This window comes from Anabrus simplex, chromosome 3 (genome assembly GCF_040414725.1).
Source record: "Anabrus simplex isolate iqAnaSimp1 chromosome 3, ASM4041472v1, whole genome shotgun sequence".
NCBI lineage: Eukaryota > Metazoa > Arthropoda > Insecta > Orthoptera > Tettigoniidae > Anabrus > Anabrus simplex.
This window is the reverse complement of record NC_090267.1, coordinates 133,622,834-133,644,887: the sequence shown is the minus strand read 5'-3', so window position 1 is coordinate 133,644,887 and position 22,054 is coordinate 133,622,834. Positions and strand designations below refer to the sequence as shown.

General features: G+C 38.7%; 1 protein-coding gene across 1 annotated transcript in view; it reads right to left on the bottom strand.

Annotated features, from left to right (window-relative positions):
• The window catches only part of CCT2 (chaperonin containing TCP1 subunit 2), a 181,603-nt gene that overhangs the window by 11,813 nt on the left and 147,736 nt on the right, over positions 1-22,054 (bottom strand). The window contains exon 8 of the mRNA XM_067142714.2: positions 7,608-7,811. Coding sequence (XP_066998815.1) covers positions 7,608-7,811 — 204 coding nt within the window. The remainder of the gene's footprint in view (positions 1-7,607; positions 7,812-22,054) is intronic.

Here is a 22,054-nt window from a genome sequence, read left to right as displayed (position 1 = left end):
GGTGTTGCAATTTCTATTTTCTTCAGTGTATTATTTCAATGTGGAAAAACACAGGTCTATTATACACATTATTTTTTTTTTTTCCTTTTGAGTTTCAAGTTGTATTCAAAGTGTCACTTTTGAAAACCATAATCTTTGTGTATTGTCATTGAGCAGCCTCTAGGTGAAGGAAAATATATATTAAAATAACAGTACAGTACTTAAATGCAGTGAAAAATCTGTTTGTTTGAAAGAAAATACTCCAAATTCTACTTTTCAATACATGAATTGAAATAAGAACAAAGTAAGCAGCAAATATTGACTAATCTTGCATAAAATGTAAATACTTTCTAGTCCCTAGCAATTCTGGTTTAAACAGACATGTTATGTATAGCTTGGCGAGTGGTCTCGTTGCAGTAGTGTTGCCAGTTGTGTTTCTCAGTCGCTGCATATTAACCGATGACCAGCTGTTGAAATAATGGGGCTATGGTGATGTTAAATGTAACAGTTTTCACAGAAATGAACATAACATTTTATTCTGTTCATCTTGGCTTGATGCTGTTATCCATGCATTCAATAATGCAGGTTTCAGAATGTGCGGCTATACCAATATATTTTTAATGTAGTTGCCTCTACTGCAGGGCCTCGGAGTAGATCATTGTGCATTTTTTAAGAACTTATAACTTGCAATGAAAGAGAGCTTTCCCCAGCAGTGTTCACTGAGCTATCAGTTTCTTAACAGTGAAGGTTACTTTGTGTTTGTATCTGTGGGTCCACATGTATACTTGTACTGTCATTCATAAACAATTTCATTAAAGACGTGTGAGTGTGTATAATAATGTTATGTGTTGTGTTAGGTATTCAGCCCGAAGGCTGGTTTGATCCTCCACAGCTATGCCAACAGCTGTCATAGATAAATTAGGTATCACTGAAGAGGTGTACTAGGGAAATGAGGAGTGAGGTAGTTTCCCGTTGCTTTCCTCTGTATAATAATAATAATAATAATAATAATAATAATAATAATAATAATAATAATAATAATAATAATTGTAGCGCGAGGTACACCCGCCCCATTCATTCCAATGAAGCGCCTTGAAGAATGCCATCTTCAATATAAAACTTGCAACAACTTGTGCAAGAAATTTGGACTTTTCTTCACAGATTTCTCTACCAAAAAAAAAAAATGTTATGCCCTCAAGTGTGAAGAGGAACAATTAAAATCCTAAAACAATTTTTTACTTTAAGATATACTACAGTGAGTTGATTTACTACAGTGAGTTAAGTGTTCTTTGTTTTTTTAGTGTGTTAAAGTTGTCAATTCTTTGATCTCTTTCCGCCAACTTCAAAACTGACCAATAGGAAATTTTGTATATGTATTTTTCCACCAATAATGTTCATCTTCTACCTATTTAATTATCCAATAAAAATTGGGGGTGTGTTGAGCTTTAGCCCAGAGCATTCTAGAACCTTCCTCTCGGGTATAAAAACTGGCACTTTTTCGTGTCACCTTATTGATCGTCCAGTCTACTGAGTGTGTGTTAATAGTGGTGGCGGGAGCGTCTTGCCCTTCATTTTATTCTGTTCATCTTGGCTTGATGCTGTTATCCATGCATTCAATAATGCAGGTTTCAGAATGTGCGTCTATACCAATATATTTTTAATTATTTGATTATTTGATAGGATAGTCAGGTATGTGGGAAACGACATGGAAAGAAATGTGATTGTAGCGAGAGATCTGAATTTGCCAGATGTCAATTGGGAAGGAAATGCAAATGACAGGAAGCATGACCAACAAATGGCAAATAAGTTAATATGGGAAGGACAGCTGATTCAGAAAGTGATGGAACCAACTAGAGGGAAAAATATCCTGGATGTCGTGCTGATAAAACCAGATGAGCTCTATAGGGAAACTGAAGTAATAGATGGTATTAGTGATCATGAAGCTGTTTTTGTGGTAGTTAAAAATAAATGTGATAGAAAGGAAGGTCAAAAAAGTAGGACTGTTAGGCAGTACCATATGGCTGATACAGCAGGCATGAGGCAGTTTCTAAAAAGTAACTATGATCGGTGGAAAACGGTAAATAAAAATGTAAACAAACTCTGGGATGGGTTTAAAGAAATTGTTGAGGAATGCGAAAACAGGTTTGTACCATTAAGGGTGGTAAGGAATGGTAAAGACCCACCTTATTATAATAGAGAAATAAAGAGACTAAGAAGGAGGTGCAGACTGGAAAGAAATAGAGTTAGAAATGGCTGTGGAAGTAAGGAGAAATTGAAGGAACTTACTAGAAAATTGAATCTAGCAAAGAAGGCAGCTAAGGATAACATGATGGCAAGTATAATTGGCAGTCATACGAATTTTAGTGAAAAATGGAAGGGTATGTATAGGTATTTTAAGGCAGAAACAGGTTCCAAGAAGGACATTCCAGGAATAATTAATGAACAGGGGGAGTGTGTATGTGATGATCTTCAAAAGGCAGAAGTATTCAGTCAGCAGTATGTAAAGATTGTTGGTTACAAGGATAATGTCGAGATAGAGGAGGAGACGAGGGCCAAAGAAGTAATAAAATTTACATATGATAACAATGACATTTACAATAAGATATAAAAGTTAAAAACTAGAAAAGCGGCTGGAATTGATCAGATTTCTGGGGATATACTAAAGACAATGGGTTGGGATATAGTACCATATCTGAAGTACTTATTTGATTATTGTTTGGTCGGAGAAGCTATACCAGATGAATGGAGAGTTGCTATAGTAGCCCCTGTGTATAAAGGAAAGGGTGATAGACATAAAGTTGAAAATTACAGACCAGTAAGTTTGACAAGCATTGTATGTAAGCTTTGGGAAGGCATTCTTTCTGATTATATTAGACATGTTTGTGAAATTAATAACTGGTTCGATAGAAGGCAATTCGGTTTTAGGAAAGGTTATTCCACTGAAGCTCAACTTGTAGGATTCCAGCAAGATATAGCAGATATCTTGGATTCTGGAGGTCAAATGGACTGTATCACGATTGACCTGTCTAAAGCATTTGATAGGGTGGACCATAGGAGACTACTGGCAAGAATGGGTGCAATTGGACTAGACAAAAGAGTGACTGAATGGGTTGCTATATTTCTAGAAAATAGATCTCAGAGAATTAGAGTAGGTGAAGCTTTATCTGACCCTGTAATAATTAAGAGGGGAATTCCTCAGGGCAGTATTATCGGACCTTTATGTTTTCTTATATATATATAAATGATATGAGTAAAGGAGTGGAATCAGAGGTAAGGCTTTTTGCGGATGATTTTATTCTCTATAGAGTGATAAATAAGTTACAAGATTGTGAGCAACTGCAACGTGACCTCGAAAATGTGGTGAGATGGACAGCAGGCAATGGTATGTTGATAAACGGGGTTAAAAGTCAGGTTGTGAGTTTCACAAATAGGAAAAGTCCTCTCAGTTTTAATTACTGCGTTGATGGGGTGAAAGTTTCTTTTGGGGATCATTGTAAGTATCTAGGTGTTAATATAAGGAAAGATCTTCATTGGGGTAATCACGTAAATGGGATTGTAAATAAAGGGTACAGATCGCTGCACATGGTTATGAGGGTGTTTAGGGGTTGTAGTAAGGATGTAAAGGAGAGTGCATATAAGTCTCTGGTAAGACCCCAACTAGAGTATGGTTCCAGTGTATGGGACCCTCACCAGGATTACCTGATTCAAGAACTGGAAAAAATCCAAAGAAAAGCAGCTCGATTTGTTCTGGGTGATTTCCGACAAAAGAGTAGCGTTACAAAAAGGTTGCAATGTTTGGGTTGGGTTGAGAGAAAGAAGAAGAGCTGCTCGACTAAGAGGTATGTTCCCAGCTGTCAGCGGAGAGATGGCGTGGAATGACATTAGAAGACGAATAAGTTTGAATGGCGTTTATAAAAGTAGGAAAGATCACAATATGAAGATAAGGTTGGAATTCAAGAGGACAAACTGGGGCAAATATTCGTTTATAGGAAGGGGAGTTAGAGATTGGAATAACTTACCAAGGGAGATGTTCAATAAATTTCCAATTTCTTTGAAATCATTTAGGAAAAGGCTAGGAAAGCAACAGATAGGGAATCTGCCACCTGGGCGACTGCCCTAAATGCAGATCAGTACTGATTGATTGATTGATTGTATGAGTATTCCAGCAGATTAAGGTACTGGCAGCCATTTAATAACTATGTGATAGCCTCTGAAAGCTAGCTCGAGGGGAAGGTTTCCAATGTTTAATAGTGTAACCTTAAATTTCTTATCTTCAATAACTTAAATTTCATTTTCTAATATAAATTTCATTACTAGCCTAAGAAACTCAGCCGTAATTCGGGAATAGAGAGTGTGATACCCTCTCGAGTTCCCTATCAACTTGAATTTGAGGCGACTATGACTTTGTAACCGTTTTCTGTCCGCAACTCAAAGTTCCCCCATCTAGTCACTTTAGTAGTATAGGCTTAGCCTCTGTAACTTCGGGCCTGAAGCCCTAATAGGGTTTTTAATCTTTTTAGTGCAAATTTCAAGGAGTGCAAGTGTCTGCCTCTGCATCATTTTGATTTTTGGGCCAGTAACTTTAACCTGTGTTTTATTTCCCACAAAGGCCCAGTAGAATGGGTATTCGATACCCCTGTGAAATTTAATTTCATTCTTTTATGTTAAGAGGATAGACTGTTGAGTGTCTAAGACAGTGAATATTGTTGGAATCATAAAATGTAGGTTGTGCCATTGATAGGCCTGGATATTTTGTTGAAAATGTAAATTTTATAGAGCGAAGACGCTCTGGGTGTTGAGGTAAACATTGAAGGATGCCTTTGGAAGGCTGTAATGGTGGAATGTTCGGAGAATAGTCTCCTAGATAATTGTGTGGAGCAAAAGGTGCTCCTGAAACATTGCAAAAAAAATTGGGAGGTTCATCTCCTTGACTGTTCTTTGAAAGGAGCCGCAGCGCTCGTGGAAAAAGTATGAGTAGGAAGCGTCAAGTTCGAGGTTGTTAATCAACTGTTTAATTAATTGTTATTCGATTTTCTAAAATTGTTATCCAATCTCATGATCTTTTGTACCTGAATTTTGTGAAGTATTAGTTTTGGAAAAAAAAAAAGAAAAAAAAAAAGAAAAAAAAGAAAAAAAAAAAGAGACCTTAGAATGAATTATGACCATAATTCTAAAGTTTTAAATCAATCTTCTGATTGCCATTTCATGCCCACACCTTCTTTCACCTCTGATATCCACAAAAACACGATAACGATAATAATAATAATAATCATAATAATAATAATAATAATAATAATAATAATAATAATAATAATTTAGTTATAGGTATCGTTTGTGTTTATTATGTGGCTGGCATGTTTTGATTTTAATCCAATGGCAGAAAGTGAAGAGAGAAAACCATTTCGGTGGGACATTATTTGTTAGGTACGAGAGTATTCTGAACGAGAGAAAGTTCATAATGGTCCTTTCATTTCTGTAAATAAAGTGTTAGAACTGCGGCTGTGGCTAGAGTAAGCAAAAACACTGTAGTTAAAATACGAAAAGACAAGTATGATTATTGTGAACGGGTAACTGTCGTACGGGAATTATATTTATTGACATTGATAAATGTTTGTTCTTGCCACAAATAGCAATTTTAATTATGCATTACATACCGCATTTATGCAAATAATTCCCGGATATTTTTTTAAACAAATTGATGCACAAAATTGGGGTGCAGGTTTTATTTGTGTCGAGGTTGGCAACGCGCTCCTGGCTCACCTAGTTTTTGATGCTGGGTGTAGAGTTATGCTTTGTGTAACAGCAATGGAATAAAACTGTCCCCATATGTCATATTTAAATGGAAATCTATTCAATCTTTTAATTATAAACTGCCTTTACATTAAAAAAAAAAAAGTATTTTACAGAGTAATGTAAATTCAAAATTTCTCCGCGCCACGATAGAACGTGTCTTCTGGAATGTGCAGTGGTAGCATTCCGCACTTTCATTCACTTCAGCGTGTCTATAGTGTGTTTCATAGTTGCTTAGTTAGAGTGAAATTGTATTTTCTTTTGTATTCAGTGGTTTAAGGAACGCCACAATATCATGTAGCAGTCAGTGTGCGGAGATGCAAAATCCGCGAAGACTGGAGATGCCGACAGTAGGTGAAAAAGCGAGGCTCATAATTATAATCAATTCATACGTACCAAACAATACTGTCAATGCCGATGAAACTGCATTTATATACATAAATTTTTTTACTGCCGAGCCCAGACAGACAATGTAGGCGGAAGCGAAAGACTCCCTCCCTTCATCATAGGAAAGTTCGATAAGCCAGGATGATTTAAGGGTATCTGGCATTTTCCGTGCAAGTACAAGGCATCTAAATATGCAAACAGTACAGTACACCAAAAAATAAAACACTTGCACACAAAATTTGTTCTTGTTTTTGAATCGTGCTTGTTTTCTTTCACTGCGTGAGGTTATGTTTGCCAGCGAGTTATCCAAGTCCATTATTTGAATAATGTAAATGCACCTTGTTGGATACATTTCGGAAATATAATTTTTCCATGGCATTTGAAAGGTTTAAACTGTGAATCAATGTTAATTGCATGCAGCAGTGGGTATCAGAATATTTAGTGACGTGGCAAGAGTTGGCATTTCTGAATTACGTGTTGACGGTTATTTCAAAATCACGTAAAAACATGGTTTTACTATATCACTAACATCCGAGTTTGCCGATGTGTCTGTTTCAAGTATTTACATTGCATGAAAAGAATTATCCACCGCCGGTTGTGTTATTATCCGAGTAAAAAGAGACCGCGTGTGAGAAGTGTTTTAGACGTGGAGTGTGACAAATTTGTCATTTAGGAGAGGATTCTAGTGATGCAAGAGACAACAAATCTTCCGTTCTACAGGGAATCGAGCCTATTGCAAGTTCAGATAAATGACATGCCTGTCACGTCAGTAGGCCTACTTGCAAATTTCCATGGCATTTTATAGCAGTGATAATGGATTTTTATCATCTCAGGCAAAGCAGCTATATCCATAAATTAACATGTTCATATTTGCGTAAAGAACAAGTGGACCTCGCAGAGTGATATGAAATGTTTGTTAATACGTATGTTACTCTTTTGATGGAAGGAATTTTAGTTCATATCATATTTTTTCAAATTGAATGTTCTTAAAATTAGGGTGTGGGGATTATTCGGTGGCGGGGTTTATTCGCGTAAATGCGGTAGGCTTAGTTTTAGATTTAATTTTGAATATTTGCTTGCATTATTTAAAATACATCATTAACGCATGGTATTGACTTTGCTGCGAAGAGGCCTTCGTTGAGTAATATGATGTGGCAACACCAAGCATCTCACACTCTTAAAACGTCAATCCCATTCTAGTTCAGCGCGTACTACGAAACTGTGCTCCGTAGAAGTATTCTTTAACTCTATTGCCAAGAAATTTTAATGCCAACTGACTGAGTCCAGTAACCTTGAACACCGGAGGCAAGTGCCTAGCAGAGATTTTCAGCTGGTCTATGATAAAATTAGGTTAATGATTAAATAGTTAAAAAAAATATTTTACACTTTTCATAAACGCTTGCTTCATTCCAGGTCAAATCAAACAGTAATCTATCAAGAATGTCACTTACCTAGACCCATAGAATTTTGACCTTGACTGTGAGCAGCTCTCAGTTCACTGATAAGTTGGGCAGAATCATAACCAGCATTGTCTGCAATTATTGTTGGTAACATTTGCAGAGCTTTGGCGAAAGCCTCCATTGCGACAGACTCTTTGCCTGGAGTTTTGGCTGCTTCTGCTCTGACAGCACATGCCATTAACATTTCACTGCATCCTGCAGACAAAGAACATATATTAAAATCAACACGATTCCAACTTCCACCTAATGTATTTAGGAAAAAATCAATGACTAAAATAATGAGTTGCTACTAAATCTTTTAAAAAATAGACACAATAAAAACAAGTACAACCTTGAATATATACAGGTGATTGGATTGATGGTGGGTGCTCGTGGAATGATACCGAGCCTTTATGCAAAGAGCTGAAAAATGCTCGGCATCCCTCTTAATTATTATTTATATTATTATATTATTATTTATAAATTTCTTATCTATATCCCTCTTAATACCACAAAAGACAATACAATCTCGGCAGTTAAGGGATCTAGATGTTGATTCCCATAGGGAACCTAAAATATTTGTCCTGAATGAGTAAATTTATAATACCAATATAATGGTCCGTTATTGGACATTATACATTTTCCAGCTAACTCATTCTTGGTTGTCTGCGTTTCGCCCTCGTGTGCTAAGTTAGGCTCGTCAGTTGGGACTTAGCACACCACCCAAAACGCAAGGCTAGTGCATACCGTGGAGGCCACTGCATAGGCTATTTGAAGCCACCAGCAGTGCCAATGCACTATGAGAGCTATGTCTCATTTCCAAAAATAGATGCCTGCCTGGCCATCAAATGATGTAGATGTTGATTTCCATAGGGAACCTAAAATATTTGTCCTGAATGAGTAAATTTATAATACCAATATAATGGTCCGTTATTGGACATAATAAAATTTCCAGCTAACTCATTCTTGGTTGCCTGCGTTTCGCCCTCGTGTGCTAAGTTAGGCTCGTCAGTTGGGACTTAGCACACCACCCAAGACGCAAGGCTAGTGCATACCGTGGGTGGAAATGAGACATAGCTCTCATAGTGCATTGGCACTGCTGGTGGCTTCAAATAGCCTATGCAGTGGCCTCCACGGTATGCACTAGCCTTGCATCTTGGGTGGTGTGCTAAGTCCCAACTGACGAGCCTAACTTAGCACACGAGGGCGAAACGCAGGCAACCAAGAATGAGTTAGCTGGAAAATTTATAATGTCCAATAACGGACCATTATATTGGTATTATAAATTTACTCATTCAGGACAAATATTTTAGGTTCCCTATGGGAATCAACATCTACATCATTTGATGGCCAGGCAGGCATCTATTTTTGGAAATGAGACATAGCTCTCATAGTGCATTGGCACTGCTGGTGGCTTCAAATAGCCTATGCAGTGGCCTCCACGGTATGCACTAGCCTTGCGTCTTGGGTGGTGTGCTAAGTCCCAACTGACGAGCCTAACTTAGCACACGAGGGCGAAACGCAGGCAACCAAGAATGAGTTAGCTGGAAAATTTATAATGTCCAATAACGGACCATTATATTGGTATTATAGTTAAGGGATCTGTCGTGATTGTATGAAATCTCTTACCGGTATATGCTACATACTAATGTCTTATTGTCCTGAATCTCTTCTGCTATTTTCCTATCTTTTTATCAGCAATTTTATAACCACATTTTGTGTCTTTGTTATGCTTTATCCCTGTGGCGGCCTTAATAATTTTCAGGAAGCTACTAAAATAAAATAAAAATACTTCTTGTAGAACGAAACATGTCATTCTTTGTATATTAGTGTGTATTTTACAGGTTGTTTATAGTGTTATAATTTATATCGTAATTGCTGTGTGTTTGACAGACTGGAAAGTTTTTATTGCATTCAAGATACAATAAATTGGTCAAAACTGCTTATTTTACATGTCTTGCACAATACATACATTATCCTAGCAAGCTCAATGCATCATGTCGTCAAGTCCACATTTAAATTAACACATATTTCCAGGGAAACTGAGTGGAATCAAAATCCACAAATATTTTACTCTCATATGTATTCATATTCAGTGATACTTAAATACTCGCATACAACAACGGAAAATTTATAAGAACATGTATGGTATGATAGGCCTTCCTTCCTTTCATCTTACTGATTTACAGAAACTTCTCCAGCAGTACAAAATTTTTGTTGATTAAAAGAAGCAGCAGTGGCAGATTTTGCCCGTCCGAGAAAACCTTTGTCAAAGGTTTGTTGAAAGCAGTTGCCATGAAGCCTTGATTTTACTGTCAACAACTTCTCCAAATTTTCATCACCAATAGATGACTTGAACTGGGCACACTACCAGCTAAGCTGCACACACCGCTGCTTGGTCCCATTTGTTCCGCTATGAACTGAGAGTTCCATCCATTAATATCACTATGCGCAGTGTCTACTTACAACTCCAGAAGAATTCTAAAATTCATATTCAGCCTGCACAGTTCCAACAATCAACCCTGCAGCCATATCAACATAGCTTGGTTACCTAATACACCAAGTATAAAATTTTCTGCTTAAGGTGATGCAGTGTATAATCAACTCCTCACAGTTTCTTCTAGAGAGTATCATCTACACATTTGTTACTCAAACATTTGTATATACTTGTATACTTTTATAAGTGTCACGTTATATTGTGTTCATTCTTAGTACCATAGCACTCAGTCCACAACCGTAATGTATTACCACGAACTACTGAATTCTACCTGAAACACCATGTGTCTAAAATTTTACTCAAGTTGATCTACAACATAAGAGCATCTCAATTGTACTTTTATACCAAATCTTAACACTAGAACAGCTGAAAATCTCGCATACCTAGAACAGCGGTAAGGGGTTATTTTGACACTTCATAAGAAATGCTCGGAAACGTTCAAATTAGAACACAAAAAAGAGATGTATTTTCTTCTACTGTGTTTCTACAACTTTATTTTACACATAAATACCTGACATTAGTGTATGGACCTTTTATATTACTGATGGACACATGAATATTCACACACAAGTCACCATGTTTCTGATTCTCTAAGAAGTTTTCACAAAATTAACCAATTGAACACCTTTTCTTAGTTAGTCGTCGATATTACAACGATTATACATTTTCAGTAATTCTTTAGGAAAATTGAAAACACGCTAAACACATTTTGCACACACAACTTCTACTTTTCGTGCACATTTTCCGCACACTGCTTTGAGGCACTTGCTGCAGGCATCGCTAGACTTGTTGCCTTTACACAGACCAACTTGGCACTTCTTCCGCTTTTTAGATGGACATGGTCCTGCAACTTCCTCCTCATTTTGTTGTTGTTGTTGTTGCCCTTGCTCGCCCCACCTTGTTAGTTCACTTGCCAGCTGGATGATGAACTTCTTCCGCTTTATCTTCCTACCCGTTACTTGCTTGTAAATGACCCAAGGAGTGATAGCTGTTAGGTCAAGGATATTGTAAAAGACATGCATTGGCCACCTTCTGCATGGAGCCTTGGTGGTATATTTACGGGACATTTGGTCTACCACATCTACCCCGTGTTTTGTGCCGTTGTAGAATGTTACAATTTCTGGCTTCTTCTTTCGCTCTGTGCTGATTGTTACTTGAGCGTGTCGTGTGCTGAGAAGGACGTTCTTGTTCTTCTTTCCTTGGTACACTGTCAAGGTGCATTGTGGGTTCCCAGTCTGTCACAAGATGGTTGTAGAGTACAATTCACACTTGGACTTCTTCACCTCAGTAGGGATTTCCCGACGGATGGGGTTGATTGTTCCCACCAACGAAGTAGCTGTCTGTCGTCACGTTTCGCCCTTGGTTTAGAAACGGCTCCATGAGGCGAAGTACTATGTACTCTCCCAGAGGCTGCTTATCAGGACGCGCGTCAACTTTACCAAGGTATGGAAAAGCATTGCAGATGTATTTTGAGTTCACATCTGCAGCAATCCAGAATTTGAGTCCATACTTGTCGGGCTTGTTTGTCATAAACTGGGTAAATCTGCACCTGGTTTTGCTGGGAAGTAAGTGTTCATCGACTGTAATATTTTCACTTGGGCGGTAACAGCGAAGGCAATTTTCTACGAATTTTTCCCAGATTTCAGAGACAAGAGCGAACCTGTTAGTTGGCAGGCGCTCAGCTCTGGTTGATTTCTCGTCGAAGCGGAGGAATCTGAGAAGCTCCCGAAATCTATCTCTTGACATTGTGTCCTTCATGAATTGCTGTCCATAGGAACGCGACCATAATTCATCCACAGACATACCTTTCGAACACAGGACACCGCGGGTATACATGATGGCAATCATAGCCTCCAACTCTTCGAGCGACACGGTCCAGTCCGTGTTCTGAAGTTCTTTCTGAACGTTTGATTCGGTGTGTCATTTCATTAGACGAAGCATCGATTCATCAAAGAGGAGACGAAAGGCACTAATAACAGAGTTGTCAACTCAATGGTAAGAATATGTTGTGGGACCTCCCCGCTCCCTCAGGATGTTCACTGAAGCCTGCCTTCCAGATGAAGAGTTTGAATCCAAGACCCCCCCACTCGGTTCCGCCTCGGGCGACCATCTTCACTGATGAAACATCTGAGACTGAGACATTTGGGACGAGTTCGGAGGCAGATTAGCACTTTCGACTTCTCCTGCGTATAATTCATCCTCTGTCTCGTTATGATCTTCGTCCTCGCTCGTCTCAAGCAAAAAATCACCATCTGAATCGGATAGTTCACTTTCAGACTGAAAGTCTGAATTTTCTAGCATACGAGACACCTCGTCAGCAGAAAGACGATCGTAGCACGACATGCCTATAAGAAGAACACTTTCTAAATGACGAGATGAATACAATAATCCCGCTAACTGGAACACTCATCTGACAGTAAGAGCTCAACAATACTAATAATGGCCGGGTACACACTGTTGCCTGACAATGCAAACTGCTGTAATAAGGAATATTGTACAAGTGTCAAAATGACCCCTCCCGCTGTCCAGGGTATGGTATATCAGAAATCAATGAAAATATAAATATTTTGCCGGGTGCGATACAGCACCGTGAACGGGATGAAAAAAGATGAAAAGTCATAATATTTGAAGGGAAATGATAAAAGAGTGCGCACGTTATTAAAGAAAAATTGAAGGTGGGTGTCATATTGACCCCTTCCGCTGTTCTAGTGTTAAATGTGTTTGGTGTACTTGTATTATATATTGCTCACCTATGTCACTTGTAATGTTTCACTTTCATTTGCAACATTTTGAGCACCATAACACTTCGCCTAATTCAACCACACATCATAGTGTTAATTATATATTCATAATGTTCTTACTGCTTAGAAACATGTTTTAGGATTTCGTCAAATATTGTGTATTGTTTAAATATGGCTGATGATGACCCCAAGTAGGGTTGAAACCAGTCCCATGTAATGCAAATAGACACACTGTAAATATAACTATGTATTGAATAGGTGGAAAACTTCTCTGTTTATAATTTATATGTGCTCTCCTCAGTACGCGAGAGTCCTGTCGGGAAGTAGGCTAAAAAAAGTCCCATTTCTTCAGCATTGAAGACGTCATTGGAATTCTAGTCTTTCAGCAGTGACAGAAGTGTAACTGTAGTCCATGTTTCCACAGTCTCGCCATCAATACTGGCTGCTTCTCCTCTCACACATTTGTAAACTTGACTATGTCTATTTTTAAAATGCTCAATTCATCCGCTGGAAACAGCGAAGTTTGTCAGTCCAATTTTGTTGGCAATGTATGTTGCTTTTTCACGAAGTATAGTTCCATCTACTGGGATATTCGCAGCACGTGCTTGGTTGAACCACTTCAAATTCATTCTTTCCAACTTCGGAAACTTTCTTTCGCGCACTGGGTTTTGGTTTTTTCGTTCCTATTTTGCTTATATGTATTTTCAATTTTGTCTCGGTTTATCACAATAGTGTTCAAAGTAGAAGGTGCTAGTTTTAACGTTCGCGTCAACTCTATGCGTTTAAGATGTGGATTCCTATCTACTTCTTGAAGGATTTTCATTTTTTCTTCATCAGAGAGTGGTTTCACGACCCTTTTTCTTATCCATAGCTAGGTTATCACAAGAGAGATACCGTATGTACCGCGCTACTGAACTTCTCAAGATTATCCTATTAGTCCGTAAGTAGGCTGTCACGCAGCAAATAATCACTTCACTTCTTTCTACCACTCAATACAATAAATTTCAAACTTTTTTTTTTTTTGCTATTTGCTTTACGTCGCACCGACATAGATGGGTCTTACGGCGACGATGGGATAGGAAAGGCCCAGGAAAGGGAAGGAAGCGGCCGTGGCCTTTGCCTGGTGTGAAAATGGGAAACCAAGGAAAACCATCTTCAAGGCTGCTGACAGTGGGGTTCGAACCCACTATCTCTCTAACTTCTGATTGGAATGCAAAATAGGCTACAAGCACAATCAAGCATACTGGGTTATTCAACTGTCTCAATGACAAGACCTTTCCATAGAACAAAGAACAAAAAAATAAACCGCTTTTTCTTTTGAGAAAATAAAATGATCACAGATATGTGTCTCGGTCTTGACCATCCACCAACGGCTGCTAGAGTTACACTTCTGTTACATATTTTGTGGCAGTAACTTCCATGACGCATACTTTCAGATGACTCCCAGCCATAAGCCATCTATGTCAACAGGGCAGCTATGAAAAAAAAAAGTGTGAAAATTGAATTCAGTGCTCCTAGCCACAGTGGAATATATTACTGTGCTTTAACTTAGCATGGTCCTTCTTGTTCTAGTGTGAAGTCTTTGTTGCCAATCAATGACGCAAAAATCAACTTCACCGAAGCTAACAGCTTGCCCCTCGAAGGTGCAATATACTTGGTGTTCGAGAATTCAAGGGCATTTCCTCTTATCGCACGTATTTCTCCGACCAACATGTGGCGAGGGCTCTTATATCTGTTGAAAATCACATTCTGTACACAAGGGATGATAAAGAACATTTTCAGGTCCGGGGAATATACGATCGTACTAAGCGGTAAAGGCGAAAAATCGTGACGTGTTAACCGAGGTATTTTTTATACAGATTTAATACGATGGGCGTCGGGACTTCAAATTTATGACTTGCTAAGCAGGAAAACGTGTTAATGAAAAACGTACTAACGAGATTTCACTGTAGTTTTGCTCCCGATTATAGAATCCAAACAGTGAGAATCTATTCGCAAATGATTTCTGGAGATAGTCTCTGTTATTCCCGGTTGGTGTATGTGATGCAGAAGCCACCCCTCCGAATAAAGCCGTCCTGTAGAAACCGTGCCAACCCACCAGCTGATCGCTAGCATGTTACGAGTTGTACTTCTGAATGTAAAACATAGTAGCTGGAAGCATTCTTTGCATAACATGCAGCTGCTGAAAGCCAGACCTTTAATTTATAGTATATTGTTCTCTACATTTATGACATCAGGATTTACCTAAACAGCTGTAACCGAGATGAGAGAGACCGTATCATTTAGGTTAGGTATGATATCAAGTGCCCGGATGGTGCCAGAAGTTCCACGATGAAAAAGATATAAATAAATAACACGAAAGCTTGCCGCTTTTATAGAGGTAATGCATTTTATTATCATAAAGTTTAATTTCATACGCTCGTTATCGTAATTTTTTATTAACGCATAGTATGTTTTGTTTAGCATCTCTGAAAATTGTAAAAGTAGTTAGTGGGATGTAAAACCAATAACATTAATTTTTTTAAGGTATGTTGATGAGTAAAACAATTTTACGATTGGGTTTTTTAAAATCATGTTTTAACCTACTTCTCTCCAAAAATTACCTACATTGTCCTGAGTTATGAGATATTAAACAATCACTTTGTTAATGATCTCACCTGCTACAGTATATTAATAGCAAGACCTGTGAACATTTTGTAACTAAAGTAAACTTACAGACATGATATAGGCTTTTGGGCTTATGCTGTGTCAAGAAAATATGGTGAAATTCTTTACGTTTCGCAGAGCACTCGTGTCTTTACGCATGGGCTGTGAAAGCATCAATGGCAACATTAAAGTAAACTTGTGTCCTCATCACACAGTAGTGTAGCAATTTTTAGGCACGCCCCCAATACAGGTGAGCTGCATGTACCATTTTACTGCATATTAACCTTCCTGCCGTTCTTAAATTTCTGGCAGTACCAGGAATCGGACTCGGTCCCCCGAGAATGGCAGCTAATTGTGCTGTTATGCTGGTGGACATTCTTAACCACAAAACACAGGTGCATCACAAGACTGATGCGTGCTTGCAGTGCACAGACCGGGAATTTCTTAACTACGAAACACGGACGTATTGCACAACTTTAATGTGTGTTTTAATTGTGCGGTTTGGACGCACGAAACTATTCAACTATTCACAAATTTGTGTGATGTCATCGGAGCTGCAGTATGGGCGACTGCCCTAAATGCAGATCAGTAGTGAGTGATTTTTGGAAATACAGTCAACTCTCGGTAACTCGGACTAAAGTAGATGAAGAACTGCCCGAGTCATGAAAAGTCCATGTTATCGAAGGGAAATAAGTTGTGCCACAGAAATGAAAACTAACACTGTACATAACCTATCTGTCTGTCAGGTCATCAGCCAAGAAAATGGTTGGATCTTCAAATAGCACCACCAAAAGTAATGTGGTTATAAGGAAATAGCAAAAACCAATGGCAGTGCCAAAATGAGGTGTACTAGGCAAGACGAGTAGTGAGGTAGTTTGCCATTGCTTTCCTCACTGGACCAGAAAGTGCTTTTGCAGTACGACTGACCCTGTGAGCTACACCTTTCATAAACAGCCACACTGGTTGTGCTCCGAATCTCATTACTCAGCACTACCCATACCCCAGCAGCTTCCATATTGTCACAGTCGTGGTTGAGATTGGGATTCGGTGGAAGCTACATTTTGTTCTGGCCTGTGCCAACAAACAGTTGCAAAAGTATGGCATCCATCAAGAAATTGCAAGTAGACAGACATAACTAGGGCCCGGATTTTTACGTGGCATAAACCTTCACTTTAGGTTTCTTGTATTCTTAAAATAGGTTATTTTAGGTTTTGCCTCCAGGATCAATACAGGCAACAATAACTTTGTTTTCGTACTTCTGTAAAATTTATTTATGTACTAATTTTACAAAAGTTTACATTGTCATATTTATAAAAAACACACAGAGAATACACTTTACTGTTTCCTTTGCAAGTTATTTTTTGGCATAGCACTAAATAACAACGTACATACTCAAAGTGTCTGGCGTAAATAATTTCCTGTTGTCACGTAACACATTCTTATATTACGGAAAAGTTCTTTCAACGGAACATGACGTCATTGGAGCATAGTACATAGATGCTAATGCAGCAGGTTGTAGGGGTATTTTTCCTGAATAGTTTTTCCCCTGTAATACTGAATTGATCACTTTCATATCTTCAAAACCAGGATTGCGTTGAAGAATCTTCTGCAACTTCGAAGAACATGCCACTCCCAAATGGCCCAGGTATTTCTCTTCTGGAAACATTGCCAATGATATCCAGGGAATCTTTGAGTGGCAAGGTTGCACTTTCCAACTGGAGAATAGCTTCTGGTATAAAACAAAAATGTGTCTTAATATACCCTAGGAAAGCGACGAGGGTCGAGCACTCAAGCGATTTCCTGGCCTTGGCGTTGCAGGAAGCTTCTGTTTCATCAAAGTCATTGACGACATTTTTAATTCCTTGTAGGTGCTCAGCATAGTAAATAGCAGCAGACAGCCAATTTCCCCAGCGGGTAGGTATTGGTTCAGGTGGAAGAGGTGTTGCCAGTAGTTTCTCTTTGAACAGCTGTATACGTGTTGGGGCTTTTAAGAAAACTTTCTTGGCTGAAGAAATCACGCTGTTCACGTCAACGAAGTTGATTCTAATCTCCTCTGCAAGGCGGTGCAGGCCGTGGGCCAAGCACATAACGTGTAGCATGATCGGGTAGGAGGACTGTAGAACCTGCCCTACCTTCAACACGTAGGCAGCACTGTCTGTCGCTAACGAAAGGAACTTACTATCTTGATTCTCTGCTGGCCACAATATGCGTAAAGAATCTCTCACTGCGCAGGCTATTGTGTTGTTGTTAGTTTGTTCTATTTCTTTATAAAGAATTAGATGAGAGTTACCTGGTTCAATCTGATCCAGCTTACCTACTAACATATTCACAATGAAGCGACTGCAACTGTCAGATATTTCATCGACAGAACATCAAATACAGTGATCGCCTATATCTTCTCTTATTTCATCAAATGTCTTCTGGTAAAGAGGATCCAAATAGTTCTTCCTTAAACTGGATTCCTCAGGTATACTGTGGCCACTGATATCTCCCAAGAATGTTTTCATGGTCATGTTACTTAGCATGTTCCAAGGGATGTTTGCAGACACCAGCGCCTGACAGGCCTGCCAACTGTGAAGAAATAAACGTTTGCTTACTGTTGTTACTGGACTTATTTCTCCTCGCTACGCTAGCCATGTGAGCAGCTGCAGATTTATGCTGCTCTAGATGGGATTTCTGCTCACATTTAACCTGAAATGAAGAATCCAGATTCTAATTACTATTCAGTAAGCGAGCTAGGGTGCTGTAATGCAGGTTTTAGGTCAGTTATGGGGAACTTACTTCTTTGGAGCATGTCTGACAGAAGACTACTCGAACATCCGTAGTGAAGTGTCCATCTGTAGTAATCAATTTTCTCAATAAGTGCGATTTAGGCATTGTTTCGCTATACAACAATTACGGTTAGAAAATACTATAGGAACCATTCACCACACTCTCTGCTGACTGTACTCTCTGTGGATGACTGGAGGCAAAACTGTTTACATTCCTCCTGACCTATCAGGTGCATCAAGGAGACCAACAGATGTCACGTGCAGTGGGAAGCATGGGGCGTGCTGCATTTAACGGTAGTAACCTGAACTATCTCCGTCCTACTGCTTGTAATTGCGGTGGAAATAATTTTACAATGCATTTCAACGGGGAAATAACATTCTTTAATTGAAGAAGGTAAAACATTGAGGTTATTTTATGTGTCAACCCCTCATTTAGGTTCTTTTAGGTGGAATGAAATTCACATATTCTGCTCCAGAAAGTGTGAAACGAACAAATATATAGAAATTTGTGAATTAAATAGCGAGAAAAAAAAAAGTCAAAACCTAAAAATCCGGGCCATAGACATAACCTATACAGTAATAATATTATACTGAACTTTAAATGACACAAGGTTATCAATATATACCAGGTACTGCACAATGGAAATTAAATAACACAGCTAGGTATAATGGAACCGTAAAACTGATACAGTACAGTACTAGCTTTCTGCACAAGAACATTAATCAGAGTCTGATTCGGTAGGACTATTACAGGAGCAGGATGGTGATTGGTCTGCCACCATCTCGATAGATTTGAAAAAGCTGTCCAGCTGCTTCTGTGAAAAGTTTTTATGTTGTCAGTGAAGAATTATCTTGCATGCAGTCCTGAAGTGCCAACAGAATGTCTGTAGTTCAGGGTCTGAAGTAGTAAGTGCGTCCAGAGCTTCATGAGCACTTGACAGGTTCAGCTTAGACAAAGGTTGTTCTTCCTCCTTGTCCATACTCTCATCCTTGGTGGTAGAAGACAGGAAATCACGAGTGATCTCTTCTTCTGTCTGTAACTGGTGGTCTGGATATCCATCTTCTCTATCTAACCACTTGTCAATGTCTTTTATAGTAGGCCCTGTTCCACTGGCTGCTAACAGTGACTGAAGATAATCAGTGGCCTCACAACCCTCCAAATTATACTCTACATCTGTGTCATATGAAGTTTATTACAGCAGTTGGCAAGTGTAGAAGTTTTTCTTCATTCCAAGCAGAAGCCCAGTTAAAAAATTGACTTGATGTAGGTGCAAATGTTCTGCACAGTTCTTTGTCTTCACGTGTCATCATCTTTGTCCTGAGGTTCCTTAGGTTCTTCCAGTACAACCATCACTTCGAGAAACTTCCTTTCGTACAATCTTTTGCATGTCAAAATAACACCATGGTCCATTGGTTGGTTAAGCGAGGTGGTATTGGTAGGCAAAATGGCCTTGATGTCGTTAGAAGCAATTTTTTAATCATAGCACTTCAGGAACAAACTGTTTATGAAACCAGTCCGCTATGATTTCTTGGGTGAACCACACACTTTTGGAACTTGTATAATGCACAGGTAGAGTACTTGTACCTATGATGTTCTCAAGCATGAGGCCAGCGAGATTTGCCGACTATAACTGATTTAAGGCGATAACTTCCATCTGCATTTGCACACAATAAGACTATGAATTTGACCTGGTACAGTGCCCTCGCGCTTATAACCTTGCGTGTTTTCATGTAGCGAACGCTAAAGTAGACCGGTCTTGTTGGCACTGTATAGTTAAGTGCGTGTTAATCCTTCTTCCTTGATTAGTGTGTCGTGTTCTGAATGACTCAACACTAGCTTTAATGGAGGGTACCATGGGAGAATATTCACAACCCATTCATTGTATTGTCCACACCTGATATTTTAAAATCGAAGTTTCTGTGACATAATTGAGAAACCCAGTTATTTTGGTACACAGCCATAAAGCTGAATATCTTCAAGTAGTTGCCAAAGGCTACAAGCTACAAACAGAAAATACTTATTTCAAGTAATGTAAAGAAGATGTAGTTGGATAATTTAAGCAGTGACGATTTGTAATATTTCCAAATGAAGCAACATCTAGCCGTTGCTCCAAGAACAGTTTAGTAAAGGGAAATAAATTTGAATTTGAAGCAGAGTATACAAATACCTGTGCTGTCTTTATTTGAGCATTCTGGATGTAATGAGCATTGATCTCAATATTTTGTCGGTTGTAATGAGTAGTGGGACGTGCATTTGTCTTAATTGCTTTTTTCAATGATCATTGTGTGTGCCAATTATGGTTGGGCACTCTTCGTTACTAGGTCAGTCATCAGTTGTTACTAGGTCATGACAAACTGATTATCACTATATCTCGACAAGGAAATTGGAGACTAAGAGTCCTCACTAGGAGGAGAGAGTTACAACTGGAAATGTGGACATCACAGGGGAACTGAACCAAGGACGACAGGAGCACATCAGGACCTTGTGCTGAAAGAGATTCAAGGAAGGCAATCCACAAGATCCAATCAGTAGGTCTTGCAGATTAACTTTGTTGGTAATCCTTGAGTACGGTAGTTCTTGCAAATTTCAAACTTTAGGCCTAATTGCAATTTTTATTTCTCTTTGTGCTTAATAATAACCTATTGTAATTAGGATACGTCTGAACGTAGTTTAAAAACTGTTTTAGTGTATTGTAGTGATATTAGAAATTAGTGCTTATTCTATTATTTTGAGTAGTCTTGCGAATTTCAAACTTCAATTGTAATTTCCATTTCAGTTGTGCTTAGTAATAACCTGTTGTATTATAATTAGGATACGTCTGAACGTAGTTTAAAATCATTGTAGTGTATTATAGTAGGTTTCTTATTATAAATTAGTGTGTTTATTCTATTACTGTGAAATATTTGTGTAGTGTAGTATCTGTAGTATCTATAGTATCTGTGGTAACTATATTAACTCTCTTACTAGTATTCTGTTGCAGTAATTAGGGTAGACTTAACTGCAGTTTAGAATTGTGTAGACCTAATTCTTGTGTATTACTTTCGGTTTTCAGTAATTAACAGCAATTTTCATTCTGTTAGGGTGTTGTAGAAAAAAAAAATAAAAAAAAATTGTGCAACTAACTAGTATTGTATTGTAGTAGTACCTTGTTGTTGTGTGATCTTTGTGAACTATTCTAGGCAATCTCTCTTTCCTTTCATTTTTATTTTGCACAGAATAGGTTATTTTATTTTTCCTTTTCTTCCCATTATTCCGTAAATAATGGCTAAGGAGTGCAAGTGTAGCAACTGTGAGCGTGGCCAGGCATTAAGGAGTATGAGGGAGGAGTTGGAAAGTTTGAGGGAGATAATTAGGATTCTCTCAGAGGACAGGAAGGAAAGTAGGCCTCCCTCAAATAATGTTCAGGATACGGTAGGTGTAAAGGAGGAATGGGAAGGAAATGGGGGAATTGTAGAAGACAGGTTGTCTAATGTTTTAAGGGGAAGGACATTGCAGGCTAAGGGCTCTGTTCAGGACAGGTGTCTGTGAGAAATCGGTTTGAGTCACTGCAGGTAGAACAACCGAGGGAAGATGAGGAACAGGAACTGTTGCTGAGATGTGTGGAAGTAGGAGGAAGGGAAAAGGTAGGAAAGGGAAATGTAGCGTAGTGGAATGGAAAAGAGAGGTGGAACAGGGTCATGGAGGGAGAAACGGGAGGAGGAAGTAGCTTCTGCAGCAGTGAGAGAAGATAGGGCTCACCAGGAGGGGAGGGGATCAAATGAGGTGGGTAGGGTTGAAGCTCTGGTCATGGGGGATTCCATCGT